We start from the raw sequence: 22926 nt of genomic DNA, 5'->3' as shown, positions 1-22926 counted from the left end.
AAGACTTGGATGTCTTGCACTCACCAGATCAAACTAATTTGTAAATTTGTGCAGGGTTTTAACAAACGCCAAAGTGACCAACTGGAGTTATCATTCAGTGAGTCAAAACGTGATGATGAAGGACTAAAATAAACATTTACTTTGCACACTCTCTAGTTTCTTTAATATTGTCAAGTTTTACTATTCATGAGTAGTCTATGTTTCATAGCTGTAACACTGTTAAATACAGTTTCACTGCTACTTTTTTTAGAAATACATTGATCAAAATCTCTTAATGTTTCAGATACGACTTCACAGCAAGAAGAACTTTGCTCTGAAGTAGATGCAGAGGTAGCTAAGTATCAACTCTACACATCTAATTTCTCAGAGTCTCTTAATTGGTTCCCAAACAGTGCCCAAAGCATTATTCAGTAGATATTACAGGGCTAAAGCAAATAGTTAAAAAGGGAATAACAACTGTTGTCTCCTATTTAAAGCTGAGTCACTCAGAGGAGATATTTGTGATTTAGTGAACATGCCTGGAGACAAACCTTTAAGAAATCAATGTGACTCCAAGTTTATTTGTTGGTTTTTGTTTGGTTTTTTTAACTGCCTGGAAAGTCTGGAAGTTTTAATCAGAGTAAGATTTAAACACTTAAATATCTTTGTGGAACTAGTTCTGAATAACTTGTTGAAAGGCAAAAGGACTGAAGTCACGTAGCTGAAAATGTCAGGATAAATGAAACTCTCTAACACTATTTGTTTTAGCATTAGGGGGTGAAACTGAACCCTAAGTTCAATTAATATAATATTGCGTGGAAATCCCCAAAATCAGAGCTAAACAAGGAATAAACCCACTGATTTCTTCAAATAAGATACACAGCACCAGAGAGCTCTAAGTATGAAAAGGTGTCTGCTCACCCTATCGTAATGTTGTTCCAAAAATTCTGCACTTAACAACTTGTGTCTTGTAAGCAAATCCTGTAAAAAAGCAAAACCCAGTACTGTCACTAAAGAGATTTAAACAGTATGAAGGCATTCTCACACACATAAGACATTTAATGCAAAATTCTGCTATTTCATTAAATACACTACTTTAGGACATGAATGCAATTACCTGGACACTGCTCAGCATCATGGCATCACTTAGGAAAGATGTGATGAGTTACTTTAATTCATAGAGAAACAGCCTGTGAAATTATCTCTGCAGAGTGCTGTTCATGGATCAAGGCTATACTCTGCACACAGCTACATACAACTGAGGTTAAGACCCACTATTTAATATTGATTAATATTCTGCTTGTTGTCCCCATAACTCATTGTTTTAGGGACACAAAAACCGGTCCACAAAGAATCTCCCCAGACAAAGCAACAGCATCAAACATTCTCAGGAGGAGCTGCAGACACAGATTTAAAGCCCCTGGCATGGCAACACAACTGCATTCAGATAATGCATGATACAGCTTACTCTCCAGCACAAAATGCTGGGGAGCAAATATAAAATATGTATTTACAGGTGTGGCTTGCATTCTGAGAAACAAGAACAGTGCCCAGGTTCCCCGTCTGCATCACACCTGTTTTCTCCCCCTCTCCCAAGGCTTGTTTTGCCAAGAACATCACACACAGCAGTGGGCTCACAAAGCAGACAAGTACAGAAGTAACAATTCCAAGGTTGTGAGGGATTTACCTTGAACGTGGCAAACGCGTCCGAAGCGATGTCAAACGTTGACATCTCCACATATCTGAAGAAGTCGTAGAATTGTTCTGACCACAAGATGATTTTAGCTAGTGGTTCATGCCGGATGCATTCTCTAAGCATTATCCCACAATTTAGAGCAATTTCTGGAGATTCGTACCTATGGAAAAAACCCAATAAAGATTATTTATAAAGTTATAAACTTTCACAAATTAGCACTGCAGAACCACATTGCTAATTACAGTGTTCAGTACTATCAAATAAACAAACCCATAAAAATTAGAGGTACTTATTCCTGCATTAAACTTGATTTTTAAATATTGCTACAAAATACTGCTGAAATAGCTGCCAGTTACAATTACAGCCAATTCAAAGGATTTTCACAAACTAGGAAATAAGACTAAATAAAAATACTTTCTTTGCTCTCAAGATCAGCTTTCTTGTTCCCTATTGGTGGGATTGCAGACATCTGGAAAAGCAGTAAACAATTTGCCTTGAAAGCTGATCACTTAAACACAACAGCAATTTACATAAAATTTTCCATCTGAGGATGAGGGGTTAACGATACTGGACATAGTTTCAGATCTCTTCTTTCATATAACCATTTTTCAGCTTCACTGGCTGTGCTGCACATCATGGGGTTCCAGCTTCTGGAGCAGTCACAGCCTCTCACATGTCTTCCGGCCTTACACCTCCAGAATCCTCCTTCCTAAACCACTGGACGGTAACTGAAATTCCCCAAAATTTCAGGAGAAAGATAGCATTATGCATACTGAGCATTAATTATATTACCCTACAAAAAACCTGAAATAATTTTCATTAAATCCTGCAATACTCTCCCATTCAACCTGTCGTGGAGATTTGAAATCTTCTGAACTTTTTACAGTTCATGCCAGAGTTTAAATTTACATAAATCTGTCTCGTTTCAAACATCCTCACTTACGTGAGTTTCAATAACTCTTGTGAGAATAAAGCTCTCTGAAGAGTGACAACACAGGCTAAAAGTGAGCACCAATGAGCTGCAACCCTCATTCAACAATTACCAATGAGAACACGCTGAAAAAGCAGTTTTATCTCTCTGCACCTCACATATCTTTGCCTTCTTTTGTAAATTATTTTGAAGAAGCACTGAATCAATAATACTTTTTGCGTTATGCCACAATTAATATTTTATTTGTCCCTCTGACATTTAAATGACATTACAGGCAATTCATGCTACCAACAGGCAAATATCCCACTGAGATGAGTGGCCCTTTCATGCACCCTTGAGTTATCCCAGTAGGTGGAATAAGTACTCTTCAACTGCAGCAAGCTTACCCCGCAGCTGTAGCCAGAATTATAAATAGCTGTATTTTAAAAAATTGTTTGTTAATGTTTGATGAGCCTGTCTGTCCCAAAATAACACGGTGGAGTTGCAATTTTCAGAACTTTCTTAATTAATGTCACTAGAAATGCAAGCAATTATTTTCCGCTTTCTTATTTGAGAGCTGCAGCTCTACATGTATTCAGTATGGCATGACTCTCCAATATCCAGCACATCAGATATTACAAGAAGAGAGGAAGAAACAGTCATCTGGCATGCACAATATGCCTCAAATCATTCTTTTTTGGTCAGGTTTATGTGGGTGTGTTTGTGTCAATAGAGCAATATAAATCACTATGAATAAGAAGTCTAAGATAGGCCAGCAAACTGGAAATTACTGTGGTCAAAAGGAAAAAGAACAGTCTTCAGCTCTTGATGAGTAAGTTCACAAGAGAATAGTCTAAAAAGGCTTAATAGTATACTGAAAGGAAGACATCTTATTAGCTCAGTAAAGAGTATTTCAGAGTACTAACAGCTCTCAATTTTCAGTGACATTTCAGGCAACAGTAGATGGTTGGTGTTCTATTTCCCAAATTTTCCTTTACTTAGGGGAATTACAGACCCCAAAACCAAGGAAAAAGAAAATACAAGAAAATAAAAGCATATTGCAAAGGAAGAACAAACATGTCAGAACTCACTGCTTCTCCATGCATTTAAAAAGCCTTTATTTCATGTAAAAGCACATTTATGCTTCAGAGTGCACATACCCTTTTAATAGCATGAATAAGATATTCTGTTGAGTGCAGATGTATTCAACTGTGGGAGTTCTTGTACCAATTTGTCTTCTGAGAATGTTGTTGAAAATTTGCGCAACATCTTTCTTGCCCTGTCAAAAACAGCAGCAGTTCAACACAGAATACTGAAGTCCACAGGCAAGTTACCAATTAAACATTATCATCACCTCATGCAGCCGTACTGGGGGGTTCTGCTGTTCAGGCAGCCTCTATACTCTGATCTTGAACAGATTCAATATTCCCTTTCTTTATGCCCAATTCAAATATGCCAAAGCACTCAAAACATGGCATCACACTGCAGCCAGATCATGGGCAATTTACTTTCAGAAGTAAAGCCAGTTGATGTTTCATCAGACATTTCCATGTGGCATCAATCTCCTGGACTTATTTGATACTGCTAACAGCATAACAGTTTTTAACTGTGCTCTGGCCTGGAAGTGTATTTCTTCAACATTCCATTATCCTCTCACCTGGTCTAGGGACACACAGTGCCACCAATAAGAGTGTGCAGAGCATTTCCAACTGCAGTGTTAACATCCAACTTAGAACTGCAACTTATGAAAGTGGAACAAATAAACAAATGAATAATACACACAGAAATCATCCACTGACCTAAAATGCAAGTCTCACATTTTTCAAGGCACAAAAGAAGTATAAATAAGACCAGGATGCTGGAATTCAGCACAAATTATACACAAAAAAATGCACAAGCATAGCACCAGACAGTGTAAAAGGAACTGGAAATGCTCTTTGTTGAATAAATACACATCTCCTGTTTATTTCTTCTGTCAGACCACAGCTGAAGATGACAAACTGGTACAGACATCTAACAAAAAGCTGATTATAAACATAAGCACTTTTCACTGTCATTCACATGCACCATTTAAAAGCCAGATTTCAGCAATAACTGTCCATTCTGGACTGCACAAAGACACCTTCAGGATTATCTGCTATCAGATCTATTCCAGAAAAAGACCAGGCCAGCTTGTACTAAGCTTGGACATACAAATAAAGGAGTTGCTGATAAGCAACTCCACCTACAAGTTCCCTGAATTTTCTACACCAAACCTAGATGTGTATAATGTTTCTTGACAAGCTCTAGCTGTGCTGTAAATCTCCTGAGTAACAGCAGGAAGCTTTTGAATAAAATGCAGGGCATATTTAACTAGCAAGAATTTAAAAAACAACATCAATTATTTAAAATTCTTTCTGTTTTCTAATCAGTGTAAAAAAGACTGCATGAAAAAAAATGAAATGTTTATGAAAACGTAGGAGGACTGGAGTTTTACAAATGGCATGTTTGTGAATTACCACGGACAGTTTTGCTGGAGTGTTGTTTTCAGGATATAAGAGATTGTTTGTAAACGCTTGTTTTCTCAATTACAATTCCATTGAAAGCCAGCCCAAAGCAACACCAGAACTCTTTGTTCTGACATGAGTAGAGCAGTGTTTGCAGGAATTGCTTTACTCAAACTCCACATAATATAATCATCGACTCCCATTCACCGGCACTGCCAGCGCTGTGCTGGTCACGGCGTTTGCCTCGGAGTCCCCAGCAAGAACAGCTTTTCCTTCTCATGCCACCCCCGAGCTGCCCGTGGCACACAGCAACCCCACAGCCAGGTTTTGTCACTCTTCTGTGCCCTGCCAAATGACCTCATGGCCCCACAACAGCCAGCAGGCCCTGACCTGAGCCAACAGTCATGACAGAGGTGAGAGGGACACTGTGTTCGTACTCTCAGCAGAACGATTCAGCTCCCCTGGGCAAAAGGCAGGTTTGTTTTGTTTTTATTCTTCATTTAAAGAAATACCCCAAAAACAGAACAAAAAACCCAGTTTCACCAGGGATACCATCTCCTTCAGTGCAAACCAGCAAGCAGATAACTGGTAAGTGTTAAGACTGGTAAGGAGATGGGTGTGTGACTGCTCTATTGGAAAGCAAGCTTCCAGGGAAGGGCAACACTAAACAGGCCTGGGCACCAGGCAAGGGCTAGACAATTTCAGTTTTTGTCATTAAAACATCAAATTTGTTGTTTTTCTAGTTTTTATTTCTTACTTTTCTATGAGTTGTTTTTACCATAGCAATTTAGATTCAAGTATACTTGAGACAGTTAAAGAGTCACAATGAACAGTCCTTGTCTATTAATAAGCTGTCTATTCCTGTTCTACAAGGAAACTTTCTTCAGAATTGAGACTGAAATGAAAAAAAAGTTTAGTTTGTCACTAAATAACCTCCAGCTGTGGTGGGAAACCAGAATGAAAAAATTCTAGACCCACTCTTCATGTTTAAAAATGACCAGAAAATCAAATATGTATTTCCATCAGTAATGGAAAAATAATTTCAAATGCAGTAAACCCACACAGACATTTGAGATATCACAGGCAATATTTGATTGGCTTTGTAACAGCTGGGAAGCTGGAGCACACCTGGAGCACAGGTGTGTGGACACTCATTCTAGGTAACAACAATTGCTGGACACTCTGCCAGCTGCCACCCACAAAAGCAGCCGTGGTCCAGCCCAGAAAGCAGTGAACGACTTGTTCTCCCTCCAAGGGAAACCATCACATCCTCGTGAAACAAAGCAGCAGAAGAGCCACAGGCAGGAAACAGCTCACAACCTTCCCATGTCCTCTTGGAATAAAAAGCACAGTTCTCCTTAATGAGAGCAAGCCTGTGCAAATCGTTATCATTCTTCATTACCATGAGATAATGAAGGTTTCCTTTGCTAATAACTGGCTGAGTAAACACCAGGCTGATACCAATCTAGAGGTCAGCAGAATCCAGATGACGTTTCATGATTTCCTTTCTTCAGCAATTAAAGGCCATCCCATTTCAGCATTCCCAGGTTTCCTTGCTTATTTAAGAACCTGAATGTTTTATGTATGGTATAAACACTTGTGTGGGTAGGGAAAAAATACCACTGTATTACAATTAAACACAATCAGAGGGCGTTATGGGTGGGGTGGAGGGGAGAGAAGAAAGAACAGGGAAGAAAGCCATTGTTTTTGGAATGTCAAACTACAATAGGACTTTAAACTGTTGTGTTTGTATTGTGAGCAACTTGTTTATGAACAATCCCATTTTTAAGCAATCTTAAGTGAGATGATCTTTATGGTCGAGGCTGTGGAGTGAGATACACGGGTTTGGCTCCTTTCCTAGACAACCACATGCGTCTTGTGAGACCTCAGGGAAAAGAGAAAAATCCAACTGTGGTGCAACATCTCAAATGAACAGGATTTTTCTCTATGGTGCTGGGAAGGTAAATTATTCCATGTGATGTGGTGACAAATGCTACAGAGGCTTGCAGAGAGATACCTTTAAATATAAGTAAGTATTGCTATTTTGAAATATCAACAAAAACTTGAGTTTGTTTTTTTTAGTAAACAGAAGAAAAGATGAGGAAAAGCAAAAAGACTGCATCGCTTGTTTCTAAAAAGAGAGAGAAATACTGGACTTTTAAGAAAACTAACAGCTTTAAATTATATATTTAAATTCCTTCATAAAGAATAATTTTATTACTTTTCCTAGTAATTTGATGTAGCAAGATGAACAGATAGATACATCTTGTATATTAAGGTTTGTGTTCACTACCAGATTACTATTAAGAGATTAACCCTTCTGTGTACACAACAATTCAGAATTATTCCATAATTTTAACAGAACTGTACCATCAGATCAGATGTTCATCTACTTCAAATTTGTGTTGTTTATATGCTTAAAATCCATAGATTTCATATTCTATAATAGCTCAATTTAGATGCAGTTTGGAACAGTGAGTTCTCTTTCGAGTGGATGTGTCATAACCACAAAATAAAAGCTGAAGACTGAAACATCTTCATTGATTAACATGGCAGGAATTCAGGTGTTTATTTTAACATGCAGAACATAAATGTCAAACCTCCTTTCTTACCTCAAAATCAATGAGCTGCAAGTCAGCTACTAGGGTACTAAGAAGACCACTGTTGTACAGCTCCTGAGCAAGCTGTGCCACAGCTTCTGTCTGGGGCTCTTTTTCATTTGTGCCATACAAGATTTCTTTCATGGCAACAAGGTTTTTTGAGACCTCCTCCGTCGCCTAAAGAAAATGGGGAAACAATAGAGTTAGAGCACAATGTCATTTGTCTTTCTAACTGCACACTCTTTTATTCTTAACATCTGCAAACCTCCATGGGGGGGAAATAATCAGGAAATTACAATCTGGTAAAAAAAAAAAAAAAAACACAATAGATATTCTTTCTGCAAATAAGACTGTTATGAGACTGGTATTGAAATAAATAAAACAACAAAAATAAATAAACAATAAAAACCAGAGGCAAGACATACACAATTTAGGTACCAAAGGTAAAAATCACTTCCTTTTTACTGCCTTTTAACTTCCCATTCAAAAATCCCCTAAAGAACAGCAATAGGATGAAAAGAACCTGACAAAATTTCCATTGTGTAAAACAGCTGTGCAGGGTCAGACTGGAAAACATGACCAGGAGCCTCATGCCTGTGCCTAGTGAACTGCTCAGAGAGACCAAGCGCATCTCTCCTGCAGATTTTGCACACATCAGGTTTGCCAAATACCAGGCTCCCACTGCAGTTACTGTGGGTGAAGTCTTTCTAACCAACAAAACCTCCAGAAGAACCAACTTTAATTTTCAGGTTATCTCAGCACACAAGAACAATCTCTCCAACAGACCCAGAAAGAAATACACTCAAAAGGACACAGTTAAAGATCTAAAATCTCTCCCTGCTTGAAGTCCACTTCACAGAAGACAGACAGGTCTGACTTGTCATTTTTGAGGAATTCCTAAGTTGCCATGATGAGCTGGACCAGCATTTGGCAGTGGAAACACAGTTATGTCACAAGTAAAACTAAAGAAATATAAAACAAGAATACTGCTCAACACCCACTTCTGAATCCTAAAATATAGTTGTATTGGACCAATATTATAGGTTTACTGAGCTTGGGGGCAAAATGCTGAAAATTATCATCATAAATAGCTGGTTTAATTATAGTGGTTCTTCACATGCCTGAAAAGTCTGAATGGTTTGTAAGTGCACTGATTTTTAGTAATTAGATGAACCTGCCAACAAAGTATGCATACACTTTAATGCAAAGTGTTTATGATTGATGGCTCATGGAAAATTTATAAAGTGAAAAAATTATCATTTTCTGGATATTGCCAGTCTTATAAAGGGTATGTAAAAAGATTTCTCATTTGTGCTTTTTATCCAGAGAGGTTTAAGATCAGCATGACCCATGTGCTATTCAAGCTAAAGCCATTCCAGCTTCGCCAGGTATGCAAGCAAGGATTCCATGACCTTTAAGGAGGCTCTGTATCAATTTTAGCTCCTCCACAACTTTCCACTCCCTGCTGCCTCCCTCTTCCTGCTAACTTCAGTTCCTAGTCCCAGTTGTCTCCTCCTCAATCAAAATTCCAAAGGATTTTCTGTGCACTGTTAGTAAGACAGCAAGAAGCAGGTGCTCAGTAAGACTACTTTGATTCACACCAGCTCCTGAAGACGCGAAATGGGAACATCAGCTCACCATACTGGAGCAGATTACACCACACAATTGTTCTCTGAAACTCAGAGGAAACAGCTCTTTCGTAGGAGAAGAACAGGAACATCTGTCAGACATGGAAATACCAAGAGATATCACTGATGCGTGGCTACCAAGGGAAGAGGAAGCAAGCCTGGCCCTGTACACTAATGTAGAAAGCAAGAGGAAAGAGGAAGAAAGGCAGCTCGAGTAACTGCCTAGTTCAGCTAAAATGATGGCAGTATTGACAGCATGCCTGCAATTAAGAATGCAAGTGGAGAATTTGTCCTACCAAAACCCCAGGAAAGAGAACAAGCCTCCCAACCCCAAAAACTTGAATAACCACATTTGAGGGCTCTCTCTCACCACCAGCCCAAGACAGACAACAGTAATGGAAATGCTTGCAAACCAGGCAGAATATAATGCCGTGTTTCCAAACACTGAGGGCTTTAAAAAAACAAAAAGCTGTCTAGCCCAACACGAACATACAGCTTGGGAACTTCAGTAAGAGACAGTAGGACTTCAGTGCTCTTCACAACTGCCAAGACCACCTGAATGTCCTTCACTGGAACTTGGCATGGCATGAAGCTGTAGTGGGAAGCAGTAGTTAGAGACACAGAATCACTGAATCAGTGAGGTTAGAAAAGACCCTTAAGCTCAAGGCTGCCACTAAACCACATCCCTAAGCAGCAGCACAGCTTAGGCTGGAAGGTACCTCAGGAGGCCAGCAGGATGCAGCCACTGCTCGAGGCAGGGCCCCCTCGGTCCTGCCAAGCTCCCAAAGCTCCATGGATGGACACTCCACCACCTCTCCAGGCAGCCTACACCAGTGTCCGACCACCTGCAGCATCAAAGCGTCTGCCCTGCATCACTCCAGCTATCCTTTCTGGCTCTAGAAATAGAAGTATAAGGTTTTCTGGAAGTGTTGTATCAGTAACCAATGTCTTTCGATGCACACTATACTTTCGTAAGATATAACATCCTTATAGTTCTTCTCTTCTGCTGTAAAATTCAACATCAAAAGGACTAGAAATAAACTCTGACAAATTTCTAGAACCTCATTACTCTTGTATATTCCATCAGCTCTCAAACATATTCCAAATACAAGATGTGCAGACCTATTTTTGCCATTTCAGATGCAGAATGGAATTTAGATAGTTACGCTGAGAAATATAATGCTGTGTTAAATATCAGTGTGAAGAGCCAAGTAAAATCAAGAAAGATAAGGCAAGGTTGGCTAGCATTACTTGCAAGATTTTCTAAGATACTGAGATCTAAATTGCCTAATGCATTGCTTTCTTTTAAGAGGGGAAAAATATCTCTAGAGATAAAGCTCAAAATATACAATGAAGTTCATCCAAAAACCCATGATCAAAAGTAGAACTAACGATCAGATACCATATGTATAAATACATAAAATATATCCCAGTACAATATATGACCAGGGTGTATTTTATATATACAGAATATCTATACTGTCTCTATATTTTATGATCTCTAAGTATATATTTAATATGTTAAAAATGATATTTTTAAAATATTAACATCTGTATTTATATGCTCTCAACACTTGAGAAGAAGTAACCTGAATTTTAGAGACAAATTTCATGGCAAGTCATATTTGAAATTCAAAGTTGCCAGAAAATCAATACCATCTGAGGACAAAGCCAGAGTATTGAAGTTAAATGTAAAGCAAGGAAAATAAAGGAAGTACTTACTTCTCTATGTTTATGAAGGACAGGAAGATACTATTTAAAAATAAAAGCAGACACCATGAAGTCACACATATAATTGTTACACCAGAATAGCTGCACGTCTTTATAGCTATGGTTTGTTCCAGTCTCTGGAAAGATCAGTGAAATACCTTAAAATGTAGTATTTCCTTAAATGGTAGGCCGTGCAAACCCCAAATACTCAATCTAGAGTTGTACAGCTGGATTATTTGGGGTTTATGAACAGTAGAAAAAGATAAAAGAACACATGGCCAGTCCTGAAATACTTCCAGTGAGCTTGGCAGTCTCCAGGCCTATGGAAGCCCAGTGGCTGGGGGTTCTCTATACATGGATAATACAGCTACAGATACTGCACTGTTAATGAAAACATCCATCAAAAAGATAAACCAGATACAGCTTTGAGCCTGTACTGGGTGAATAATTCTACTAATCTAGAGCAGTACCTTTCACAAGGAAAAAGCATCATTTTAATAACTATTTAAATTGGCCAGATTTCAAAATGCTTACAAAAATACACAATTCCATAAATGTGTCAGTAACTACATCAGTGCAGAAGTACACTTAAAGGCCAAAAATGATTGTATGATTTTCCAGTCAACATTTAGGATGGAGACGGCACAGAAGAGCTGAGTTCAATTAGAACAGAAGCATGTCCTCTCACCTGCTACGTCCCGAAGAAGCCCCATCTTTACCCCTTGAATAACTGGAGGCCAGGCAGATTACTTAACCTTTAGCCTTCTTTCAGCCACAGATTAATTGTACACACATGCGTAACAAATCTAAGATTTTACTGCTTTATGAATGACAGCATTAACTCCCTGAATGAAATGTGACCCGTGGCAACACAGCACAGCACCCCTGGGACAGCTGAGCCCAGCAGCTCCCGGTGCAGCCCAGCACTGCCATCACACAGAGCCTGATGTAAAGGAGAGAGGCCAGCCATGCCTGCAGGGGCCAACCTGCCTGGAAAACAACAGGGCTTCAGCAACCACCCTGCAGCCCAGACCGGGTTAGCCCAAGGTCAGAGGGTAGCAAAGAACAACTTGATTATATGAGTAAATATTTACCCGCGCAACAGTAAATGTGTGCCACACACCGAGGGAACTGGAGTATGAAAAAAATGCTGGCTTCGGCCAAAGAGAAGGAAGAGATGTGAATAAAGAGTAACTAATGGACTAGATCAAGGGTAGGTCCTGCTCATAGGACAGGAGGCTCCCTTCCCTTTAGCCCCCCCTTCTGAGAGAGCACAAGCAGTGGAGAACAAACAGCACAAATGATGAACACATTTCAGTTATAAAGCACTTGACAATCTCCTTTCCCTTCCAAAACACTGGCAGACAGCAAGGCACAACCTCTGTGCTAAGCACAGCATTGCAGCCAGCAAGCACCAGAGCTGTGGCACACCATGGGGACAGGAGCAGCGAGGCACAGCCCAGCTCCCCAGCCCAGCTCCTGAACCAGCACCACACGCTCAAAGGACATTGCAAATGACCTGCAGAACTACCTGGTTAATTTTTCTCCAGTCTTCATAGAGCTCAAAAGGTAGATTAACATGTAACTAGGATACACCTGAAGTTCACATTTTTGGTTATAAAACAGATTTTCCAGTATTACAGGGCAAAATGTTTTGTAATTGAACAAGACATTACTATTGGTTTACTTTGAAGAATATCTTCCATTTTGATTATAAAGAATGGACAGGAACACACGCCGTCCAAGAGTTAAAAATCTTTATTACCTCCTTTGATTTTTTTGTTTCTGCTGACAAAACACTACTAGGTTTAAATTTCAGCCTAAGCCATGAAAAAAATTAGGAATTCTGTTCAAACATAATTACACTTATAACTTCCAGGGAAGATTATTTGCCTTTCTTATAAATCTGTATTTCCAATTGTGCAACAAGTTGTTAAAGAGCACTCTCCATGTAGTAGCAAACTCAGTATTATAAGAAACAAAACAGTGTAAGAAAAGTAGGTAATTAACCCAAACAGGTACTTTTATAACCAATACTGAGTATTCAGCATGCTGACCCAGCACGGAAATGACACTGTTGATATGTGACAGGTGACAAAAGCATACCCCGAGATTAAACAGCAACAATACCAAAATTACTGGGACAAGCCATATTTTATACATGTCTAGTCACTAATAAAATGAAGTCATAAAAACAAGAGAGATTTTTGCATCCCTCTCCCTGTTTAGCAGCAATTTTTGTGCTTCATATAGAGTGAGTTTTTCTATTTCTGTTCCACTACTAGCCACAGAACCCACCCTGCCACCAGCACAGAATTCTTCTCCAAAGGAGTCTGAAAAGTTACACTGCAGAAAGGATCATCATAATAAAAAGGATAATGAAAGAGAAAAAGACGCCTAAATACTGAGATATGGGCATGAAGAAATGTTAGTTCATTCCTAATAAAGGCTACTGCTCAGACCCCTGTCTCAACTCCAAATTCACCTCAGTCATTTCTACAGACTTGGACAGGAAGAGGGCACAAATTCAGGCTGTCTACTCAGAGCTGTGCCCTCAAAGATCTGATGACTGGTCCATAAGATACTGAAGAACTTTCTCTATCAAACCAGCAAACCATTTGAGCTGAACAGTCACAACCAGAGTTGCCTTCCTGAAGTCTTGGCTTGCCAAGGAAACAAATACTTCCTGATGAATCTCTGCATGGAGATGTGGACACTGGTGGTGTGAGTGTTCAGATTCATCAGCTCCTTTGTGATTAGCAGAGATGACAGGGAACAGCACTACCACACCCAGGCTCATTCCCCTGGATGTCAGGATTTAGCCCTCCTCACACTTAACCTAGTGAATGCGGGCTGTCTTTGTTCTGCAAGCACAATGTGTTACCTTCTGTATGACACAAGAAAAACCACTCTACAGGCTCAGCATATTACTTCTTGTCAGAGCAGCAGCCTCACATAAATGAGGTCTTTGAAAAGATGGAGGTGTGGGACTACAGGCCAGCAAGGAGGAATGGTACACACCAACCCTCAGCTATGGCATCAGGAACACAGGCATGGGCTGCAGTACACAGCTATACACAATGGGATGAGCTGCTCTGCTGCTATTAGGGGTCTGAGCAAAAAGACAGGGCACAAAAGAGCACAGATTTTAAGACCAGACCACATCTCCAGGTACTAACAATGATGCCAAGATGAAGGAGGCAGTGCCAAGTCTCCTCAGAGACTCTTCAGAATGCACCTATCCCTCCTCTCCTGATGGAAGGCTCCTTTAGAGAAAGAAGAAAAGCAGCAGCAAATGAAAATCCTTCCAGCCTTCAAACAAGCCTGCATAACAGAATGTAAGATTTTTCTCTCCAATAGGAGAAGAAACGCATCAGAAGAAACTACACTGCAAGATACCTGGAACATACCACATGGTGGCAAAGAGGTAGAAGATGCTAATTATTAAAGAATATCAGAACTAGGATGGCAATTTAATTAAGACCCTCAGAAGCAGCAGTGCCAAATCTAGGTAAAACTGAATGTAGAGGAGCTGGCCACACTCTGCTTGAAAATATAGGTGAACATGAAAAGATTGTAACTAACTCTTATACGGGACTGTGTGGATGCCAAGACTGGCACATAATAGTTAAATAATGCTGGGAGACGCTCCAGGGAGGGTGCTCATCCAAACCTCTGCCACACAATTCACTAGGTAGGATGCAGCTGCACACAGGCTGAACTTTGAGGTCAGTTCCTGTAAAGCTGTAAAAATCAAGAGTGCAGCTGAAAAGTAAATGACTTTGGACAGGTACAGAACCTGAAGTAGCAAGACATCCATCTAAAGGAAACTGCACTAGCACAGGAACTTCTCACATCTTACTGTGGCCTGAAGAGGCAGGAAACTCAAAATATACTCTCTATCCATGAAGACACAAAGTTCTTCAGCTTCAGTAAGAGACACTCTGCTCTGTAAAGATTTGCATGGACAAGCAGATACAGAACTACCTGTGCAGTAGTGAAGGCACTGTGGTGGTCACAAGCACCAGAACACTGCACACCTGTGAGCTGCTTATTAAAAGAATGCAACGTCCTACAGTTCTAAATCATTTAAAATATCATTATCAGCTGCCAGTGGCGTAAGCTAACCAAGCAGGACACGCACCTGGTTCAAAGGTACATAAGTTACCCTTTATCAGAGTATAAACCACCAAAATAATTCCTAATGGACTCCACTTCAGCAGCTGTAAATTCCCCCTTTCCAGATAGCAGTTTAGCAACTTTAGCAACTCCTTAACAGTTTAGCAACTACAACATCCCAACTGTACCTTTTCTGCCTTTTTGTCAGAGATGTCTTGTTTTTCTAGAACTGCCATGCTCTCCTTCAGGTTTTTCACTATGTCTGCAGGAGACTTGTGCGACTTGCCAAAGGGGAATGGCATGATTGCAAACCACAAGATCTTCCTTCTACGGCTCCTGCTTCACCTGGAAAAGGAGGAGAAAGAAAGTACATCAAAAATAGAAACTTGAGCTCTGTATAACAATACACACAAAGATCAAGAGAGAATAGCAAAGGTATTCACACATGGAATAATGACCCTTGACAGGTGAACTAGAGCTTGTTGTGACAGAATTACAATCTTGTATTTCTATTTCTTTTAAAACACAAGATACACAATCAAAGAACTCACATTAAGATCATCATCTTGTGCTTCAGGAGCAAATTAAAGAGTACATTAATTATATCTGAAGCCACATATTGCATGCATCTCCCATAATGGGAAAGACCTAGAAGGATCAATTATTCCAATTAATGCTGTCAAGCAAAATGCCTTCTCCCATGAGGTGTTAGACACACAGCTCCTCGTGTCTCAGGGCTCTGCAATGACTGCCCAGGTACATGTTTTTACCCAGACTCATTCCATAATAAATCTGCAAATGCAAAGCAGACCCCAAAGTCTGCACCTACAAACACAAAACAGGCAAGGCTACAGACAGCAACCTCTTCCTGTCAAGACATCTGGCATGTCCTGGCATTTTCCTATCTATAATAATACTGAAATACAGTCTCACCCTCACACGTTTTATGGGAAACAAAATTTGACACCTAGTCATACATGCACATACATGCAGCACTTGAAAACATTAAAACCAACACCTGATGTGTATCTTTCTTGAAAAGATACAACATGTCTTACAAGAGAAAATTTCCTTCCCCAAAAAAATCTGGCTCTTGAATCCAAATACATTTATTCTTCTGTATATTTACATGTATTTACTTTTACACACACACATATATATGCTCTTCTGTGTACAAAATAGAAAAGTATTACTGGAATAAATAAGTGTACTGAAGCTTTTGTTACTAAACACATACACCCACATTTAAACAACCATAAAACCTTCTTACAAGTGAATTCCACAAAGCATACTTCTACAAGTGTAATCTAGACAGAAAAGAACAGGAAATCCTCCATTAAAAATGCTGACAATGCTACTTCTGCTCGACACAAAAGACAACTGACACCGGCAGAGCAGAGCCTGCACTGTCATCCCAAAGAAGGGTTTATTACCCTGAAAGTTGAATTTCTATCTCCCTGCAGTGTCTGTGTAGTGAGTAACAAGTCAACTCTAACCCATACATGTTGAAGTTTCTTACCTAACACGTTGCACTTTGCTCCTTGATTAAAATACCAGCTCATCCATCAGGAAATCCACAACATTACTCCCGATCTTATTCAACAGCTTTGATCAGGGATGAAAAATCCCAATGTAATGCTATTTTTGAGTTATTTTTAAAACAAGTAAGCTTGGCTGGCCCAAGGGCAACAATTTAAAGGGTAAGAACAGAAGAACTTGGATCTTTAGCCAAGTAAATTTCCATAAACAGAGATTTCAGGTAAGCAGTTACAGAGATCGTATGTTCACTGTTCCGTGCCTGCAACTGACTTAACAAAGCATAAAGTAGGTAGTTTTTAATTAGCTTGCTTCCAGATAAAAGTATCAGCAGGAAGGTTGAAACAAGACCTTCCACCAGCCATTTCCATTCTTTAACAGATCACAAGGACTTTCTGTTGCATTTATTTTGTAGTATGTGTCATTATAGTAATCTCTCATTCACAATCGGCACAAAGAAGGGGCTGTAACACTGAAATTACAAATGCAGGAGACAAAAAGAGATCAAAAAGTGCCCACAGGTCATGCCTTTGACAAGAGATTTTATGCCTCAAACTTTATCACATCTAGTGGAACAGACACCTACAGCTAAGAAAAGGACCACTACTGATTGTTATTTAATGAAAATACAATGGCATTTAAAATAATATTTAAGGAAAATTACGATATTTTCACACAGGATTTTTTTCCTAGAAAGATACAAAGTGAAAACAAGCACAATTTCCACACAACATAAATGACACACCTCAAGCATCGCAGCAACATTTTAAATGTTTTCTTTATCTCTCCCTTTGATTATTACTTCTGCCAAATTAAGACGGGCCCTGAAAACAAATCTGGACTCTTTCATGTTTGCATATCATCACTGATAACAATAGTGTTTAACAACTACTCTGCCTATTCATTCTGGAAGATGGCTATACCCATGTAACAGAGAAGGACTGGCTTGAGAAATTGCCAGTCTTAATTCCTTGGATTGTGCATTAAAACAGAAGCAAATCCACTAGGAATCAAAACAGCTGAGAGAACAAAACCCTAAAATCTGGTATGACAGCAATATACAAAGAAAAGAAATCAAACCAGGGAAAACAGCTCTGCACACTCATTTTCTGGATCAGAACTATGCTAGTCCTAAAGTCTAAATGACTACATTGACAACACAGAACCTATGGAAATACAGGATATTGATAAACAACTGTCCTCATGTGTGCCCAAGGCCTAGGTTTGCAAAACTTGATCTGCCTCTAGACACTGCCTAATTTTTTTCTTTAAATTAACAATAGTCCATAGCTTTGATTTATTCCTGAAACCTTCCAGGTTCTGTGTAAATCAGACACACATACATGCATACTCAAGTCATACACAAGCTTCACTCTATGTACTAGCATATCTAGTAGAAAACAATCATTTAAGAACAGCTCACTAACATTTACACTAAACATTTTCCCCCAGTCCAGGTAAGTTCCTGTATGAACCTCTCATAAGCAATTTAGAAAAATCAGAAACGACTAAGAAGGAAATCTACATCCTTGATTACTGAAGGTGACATTTTGCTTCAAGGTATTTTTTTTTATTATATAAAATACACTGCTTATGCCATTTCAATTTTAGTACTGGAAGGAATGCAATGGCACTGCTGGGAACATCATCTAGGGCCTCAAGACTGAAGATCTCACAAATCCTGAAGCAAAATTCTGTTCCTGAAAAACCTGTGCCACATCCTGCAAAAAAAAAAAAAAAAAAAGCAGGAGCAGCGCTTTGTCTCTCAAAGCCGTACTTCATGCAGGAGAACATAGACAGGCTGTTCCTTTCTCAGCCCAGCAAAACTACCCCCAGCACCACTCTGTGCACAATAGACAATGACAACATCTGTGTGGGATCGGAAAGAGCTGCCACCACCCACATCTGCAACACAAGAAAAAAAGGGAACAACATCAAATGACATTTTCTGTAAATAAGAATAGGCCTTACATCATGTCAAATGATAACTGATTCACAATACTAGCACCTGGCTGCCTTGCAAATCCAGGATAAAACGTTGATTGTGGCTAAACAAAGGACCATAGGATTCCTGAAGAGTTAAACTGCAATGAGTACATGGACAGCTCTGTGCTCTGCTGGGCTGCTTTGCTTTATCTTCCTTTCCCAGAGGAAGATCGTCCATTTGTTAAAAGAGACCATGGACAATATTATACTAACTTCAGGCTTTCTCAGGCATGTACTTTATTTCACCAGTATTCAAGCAAGCCAAAGGTAACAAAATTTAATGTCCTGAAAGCATAGGGGTCAAAGCCACAATTAGAAATGTGAAGTGATGTTATCAATCGCAATGGACCATCAAACAACACCATGGCACACGGCCAAGCAACCCAGAGACTGAAGTTCCACTGACACACTCAGGCACATTGGGGCTTTTGTGATAACCAGAGACAGCACCCCACTGTTTCAGATAGTATATAACTTCCAGCTCTGTCAATGCACCAGGCATCCATGCAGTTTGCTTCATCTATAAGGCTTTGTATTTTTTATTCACTGGATTGACCACACAATCAATAATGTCCAATTTAATGCATTCCATATATAACATTTTAAAGTGTCTGCTGAGTTAAAAAAAACCCCAGCATTTCTCTGTGAGGACAACCCTCCTGCAGAAAAAAGAAAGCCACAGGAACAAATACAGAAGCATGATAAACAAATTCCTTTCCTTTAATTAATTTAAATTCTCTAAAGAATAGATACACTAGCCTGGACTGTGGTCTGTCATGTAGCTGAACTTTTACTAGAAAGGTCAGAAAATATACTACCTCTATAACAGAAGTGTGTACCACCGTTTAAAACCTGATTACTTACTAGTAGAAGTGTTTTTTTCTGTTGTAGGAAGCACTTTTTGTTACTGTGAGATGCCTGCACTATTATTTTCAGAACAATATTGGTACAAGAAATGGTACAATTACACTCCTGACTGCACTAACGTGTGTAGAATTGCTCCACAGTCAAATGAATTTGTGGCACCAAAGTCTCATCAGCACAGACTTTTAAAGGGAAGAAGGGAAAGGGATTAAATTGAATGGAAAGCCATCCTAGCACCATAAGCAAGGACACAAAGGCAAACTCAAGCCCTTCTACTTTAAACATACCATGAATTTACCAAAACAAAGTTTAAACTTTTTTTCTCTGCGCAGAAGTATAATCCATAAATATAAAGCATCATTATTCACATGTATTCCAGCTCCAGAGAGCAAACCATCACCTATTCCCATGCAAAATGCTACTTACAAATGCTAACGTACAAAACTCCTACATTTCCAATTTTGTGAAACAAACAGGTGCAATAAACTCAATCCTTATTCTATTATGGCCCTCACCATTTAATTGCACTATATTAAGTCCTCAGCTGCATCTCGCTGCCTTGTTTATACACACCAAGAGTTTAAGGTGACTCCTTTTGCAAGCTCCTAATGAGGAAAAGAGGCAATAAAAACCCTTCAGCTATTTCCTGGCTGCAACCGCACATGCTAAAAAAATCCAAGCCTAGTGAGAAAGCCCATGTAACATCCATTTAATGTGCACATAAGAAGAAAACTGCTGCAGATCAAACAAAACCAAGATAATTTTAGGAAGGCCAAATAATTACCAGTAAGGTTCCCCACAACAGAGGAGCCAACCCCAGAGCTGGCCACTGCTGATGGGGAGGTCCCATTGCCCCTCTGCTCCCCTTCCCCCGGTTTATGCCAGGGCAGGCTGACCCATCCACGAGCTGAGCCAGTCACCGAGCTACCAGAAAACTAACATGTAAAAGGAAAATAAACAATGAGCAGTGTAGGGAATGTAGAAAACCACTCCTCTGAGCAACAAGTAGTTGTCAATCAGCACCCTCAGCTCCCATTCATGCCAGGAGAGCACTTCATGGTAAGGTTGGGGCCAAATCAACAGCGGGCTGGGGGACAAGGTCACTTTCCATCAGTTATTTTGAGAAGCCTGGTATTTGTCCATGTGCCCGCATGCTGACTGAACCGACCAAAAATGGCAGAAAACAAGCCACCAAAAGTGAGAGACAATCAATAAAAATAAAAATTCTTAAAGGTTCTTAAGACAAACCAGTAAGGCACCCTGAGCTGTGAGCCAGAGCCAGCCCAAGGAAGAGAGGGAGAGGGCTGAGGCAGTCAGGAGGGAAGGGCACATCAGCTTCTCCTCCTCCAGGCAGAGGGAAGCTGCCTATCCTCAAATCATATCATGTGTCAATTACCTTCCACAGTGCTAATAACACATAGGAGAATGGCTTAAGCAAATGTGCTTAAACTGATGTGTCTACGAAGGCAAAACACCTAGTTTACAATAAACAGTTGGGGCTTCACTGCATGTGGATTTTTAATTGACAATTTATCAGCCTATTACTGACAACATGTTGCATCTTGCTAAAAAGGGGCATGTTGTTATTAAAAAATATAATGCAGCAAGCTCATGTTAGTCTTGATAGACCAGATTTCCCTCAGAACTCACTCTTTTGCTGCATGCTTCTTACATTAACAGGGATCATTAAGCCAGTATTGAAAACAGTAACATAAATCAGCTTTCTTCAGGTGTAATTGCTACCAGCGGCTGTTAGCTCAGCTAGAATTCACCACTGTTAAGTCTGGTTGCAATGACAAAACCAGTAACAGAGAGTGAAATTATTTAAAAGCACTGTCTCACTCTCAGAGTGCCCAGCACCCCAAAGGAAGACTGACAGTCATGCCTTTGATCCAAGAACCACTTTTTATGCAAGCTACCATGCTCCTTGGGAAAAAAAAAACCACGAAAAAAAATGGAGTACTTCAAAGTCAGAAGCGGCACCTTTATTAGATATTCACCCCTCTTGTACAAGCTTATGAAATGTCAGCAGTTATCAGAGTATTTAGGCAGACGAGGTTCCTGCCTGTACTTTGTGTGAGTGTGGTTTGTCCCAGACACGTGCAGCAGCAGCACGGCCGGACAGCAGCCAGGTGCCACTGGGAAGCATCTGGAATATTGCTGCAGCTCGTCACTGCCAATTCCTGATCCTCCTGAAAGCAGCACATCTTCCTGAAAGGCCTTACCCCTTCTGATTGCACAAGTGTAGTGACCGAGGGCAGCACCCAACACTGCCTTCAGTGTGTTATTTCAACTGAGTACTCACACTCCTCATTCAAACATTCTTGCACATTTCTCATGTGCTGTGTTCCACTACACCTTTCAGTATCCTCATTCTGGATATATGGTTTCCCACTAGATTAGAAGATTTTCCAGAGCTTCAGTATTGTACCAAAGCAGTTCTTTTCTTTTGGATATGTTAATGAATTGAAACACAGCAGCCTCTCATTCAAAATACGTGTCTAAGTAGCACAGTTTATTAATACAAGCTCACCTACAAAGCCTTCCTATCACAAAGGAAATTAAACTGATGAAGAGCAGGAGCCACAATGTATTTCAGGGCTCCAGCATGAACTGCTCATGTAGCCATGGCTTTCCACAGCAGAGCACGGCTGTGCTTGTAAATGATAATTACTGGCAAAATTAGGAGTACAGTCAAGGTCTAAAGCATTTTTGCTCTCCTCTAAATACTTCCACACACCTTTTCAGTATTTCTTTCAACATAAGTTTAAAATGTGGATAAAATAATTACAGTGATCTGTTTGGATCTGTTGTGATTATTTTGTGAGGAATATAATTCACACATACAAGTTTTCTTGAAGGACAGGCATGTTCTTCTCATACTTGGCATGTCCCACCCAGCATGGAACACCACCAGATTTCTTAAAATTCACTATTAACTTCTTCTATCAAGTCTGCAGCACACAAAAGCTTTAATGTGATTCAAAAGCAGTTTCATAAATCTGCATCACAGAATTATTTGTGGTGTGACCCACTTAAAGATTTTAAAAAACTTCCCTCTTTAAAAATGGCAACTTAATTCAGGGAAAAATGAAAATCATTAAGAAAAAAAATTCCCTTCTGTAACACAGAAGAACAGTGAAACGAACAAAAAAAATAATTCAATAAATTCAGAAAAAAAGGGTAAGATTGGAAAATACATTTCTACATAAAAATGAAATGAATACTGTGACACAGCTTTTTACTTTCTGAAAATTTCCAAACAATTAAAATCGTGGTAGTTCATAGCCCTGCTTGTTTCTTTAGCACCAAATGCCATCTGATTCCCTTCATTAAGCAGGCTTCTCTCTTGCCATTCAATTAATTTACTGAGCCTTCTGCCTCTTCAAGAGCCTCCTTCTCCAGCAGACAC

General features: G+C 39.6%; 1 protein-coding gene across 1 annotated transcript in view; it reads right to left on the bottom strand.

Annotated features, from left to right (window-relative positions):
• CAB39 (calcium binding protein 39) overlaps positions 1–22926 on the bottom strand; it is a 42192-nt gene that overhangs the window by 5389 nt on the left and 13877 nt on the right. The window contains exons 2-6 of the mRNA XM_063408154.1: positions 15317–15473; positions 7684–7848; positions 3746–3864; positions 1667–1835; positions 901–960 (exon numbers count right to left, since the gene is read on the bottom strand). Coding sequence (XP_063264224.1) covers positions 901–960; positions 1667–1835; positions 3746–3864; positions 7684–7848; positions 15317–15430 — 627 coding nt within the window. The 5' untranslated portion in view covers positions 15431–15473. The remainder of the gene's footprint in view (positions 1–900; positions 961–1666; positions 1836–3745; positions 3865–7683; positions 7849–15316; positions 15474–22926) is intronic.

This window comes from Prinia subflava, chromosome 11 (genome assembly GCF_021018805.1).
Source record: "Prinia subflava isolate CZ2003 ecotype Zambia chromosome 11, Cam_Psub_1.2, whole genome shotgun sequence".
Lineage (NCBI taxonomy): Eukaryota > Metazoa > Chordata > Aves > Passeriformes > Cisticolidae > Prinia > Prinia subflava.
Note: the sequence above shows the minus strand (reverse complement) of the source record. Positions and strands in the feature narration are given on the sequence as shown.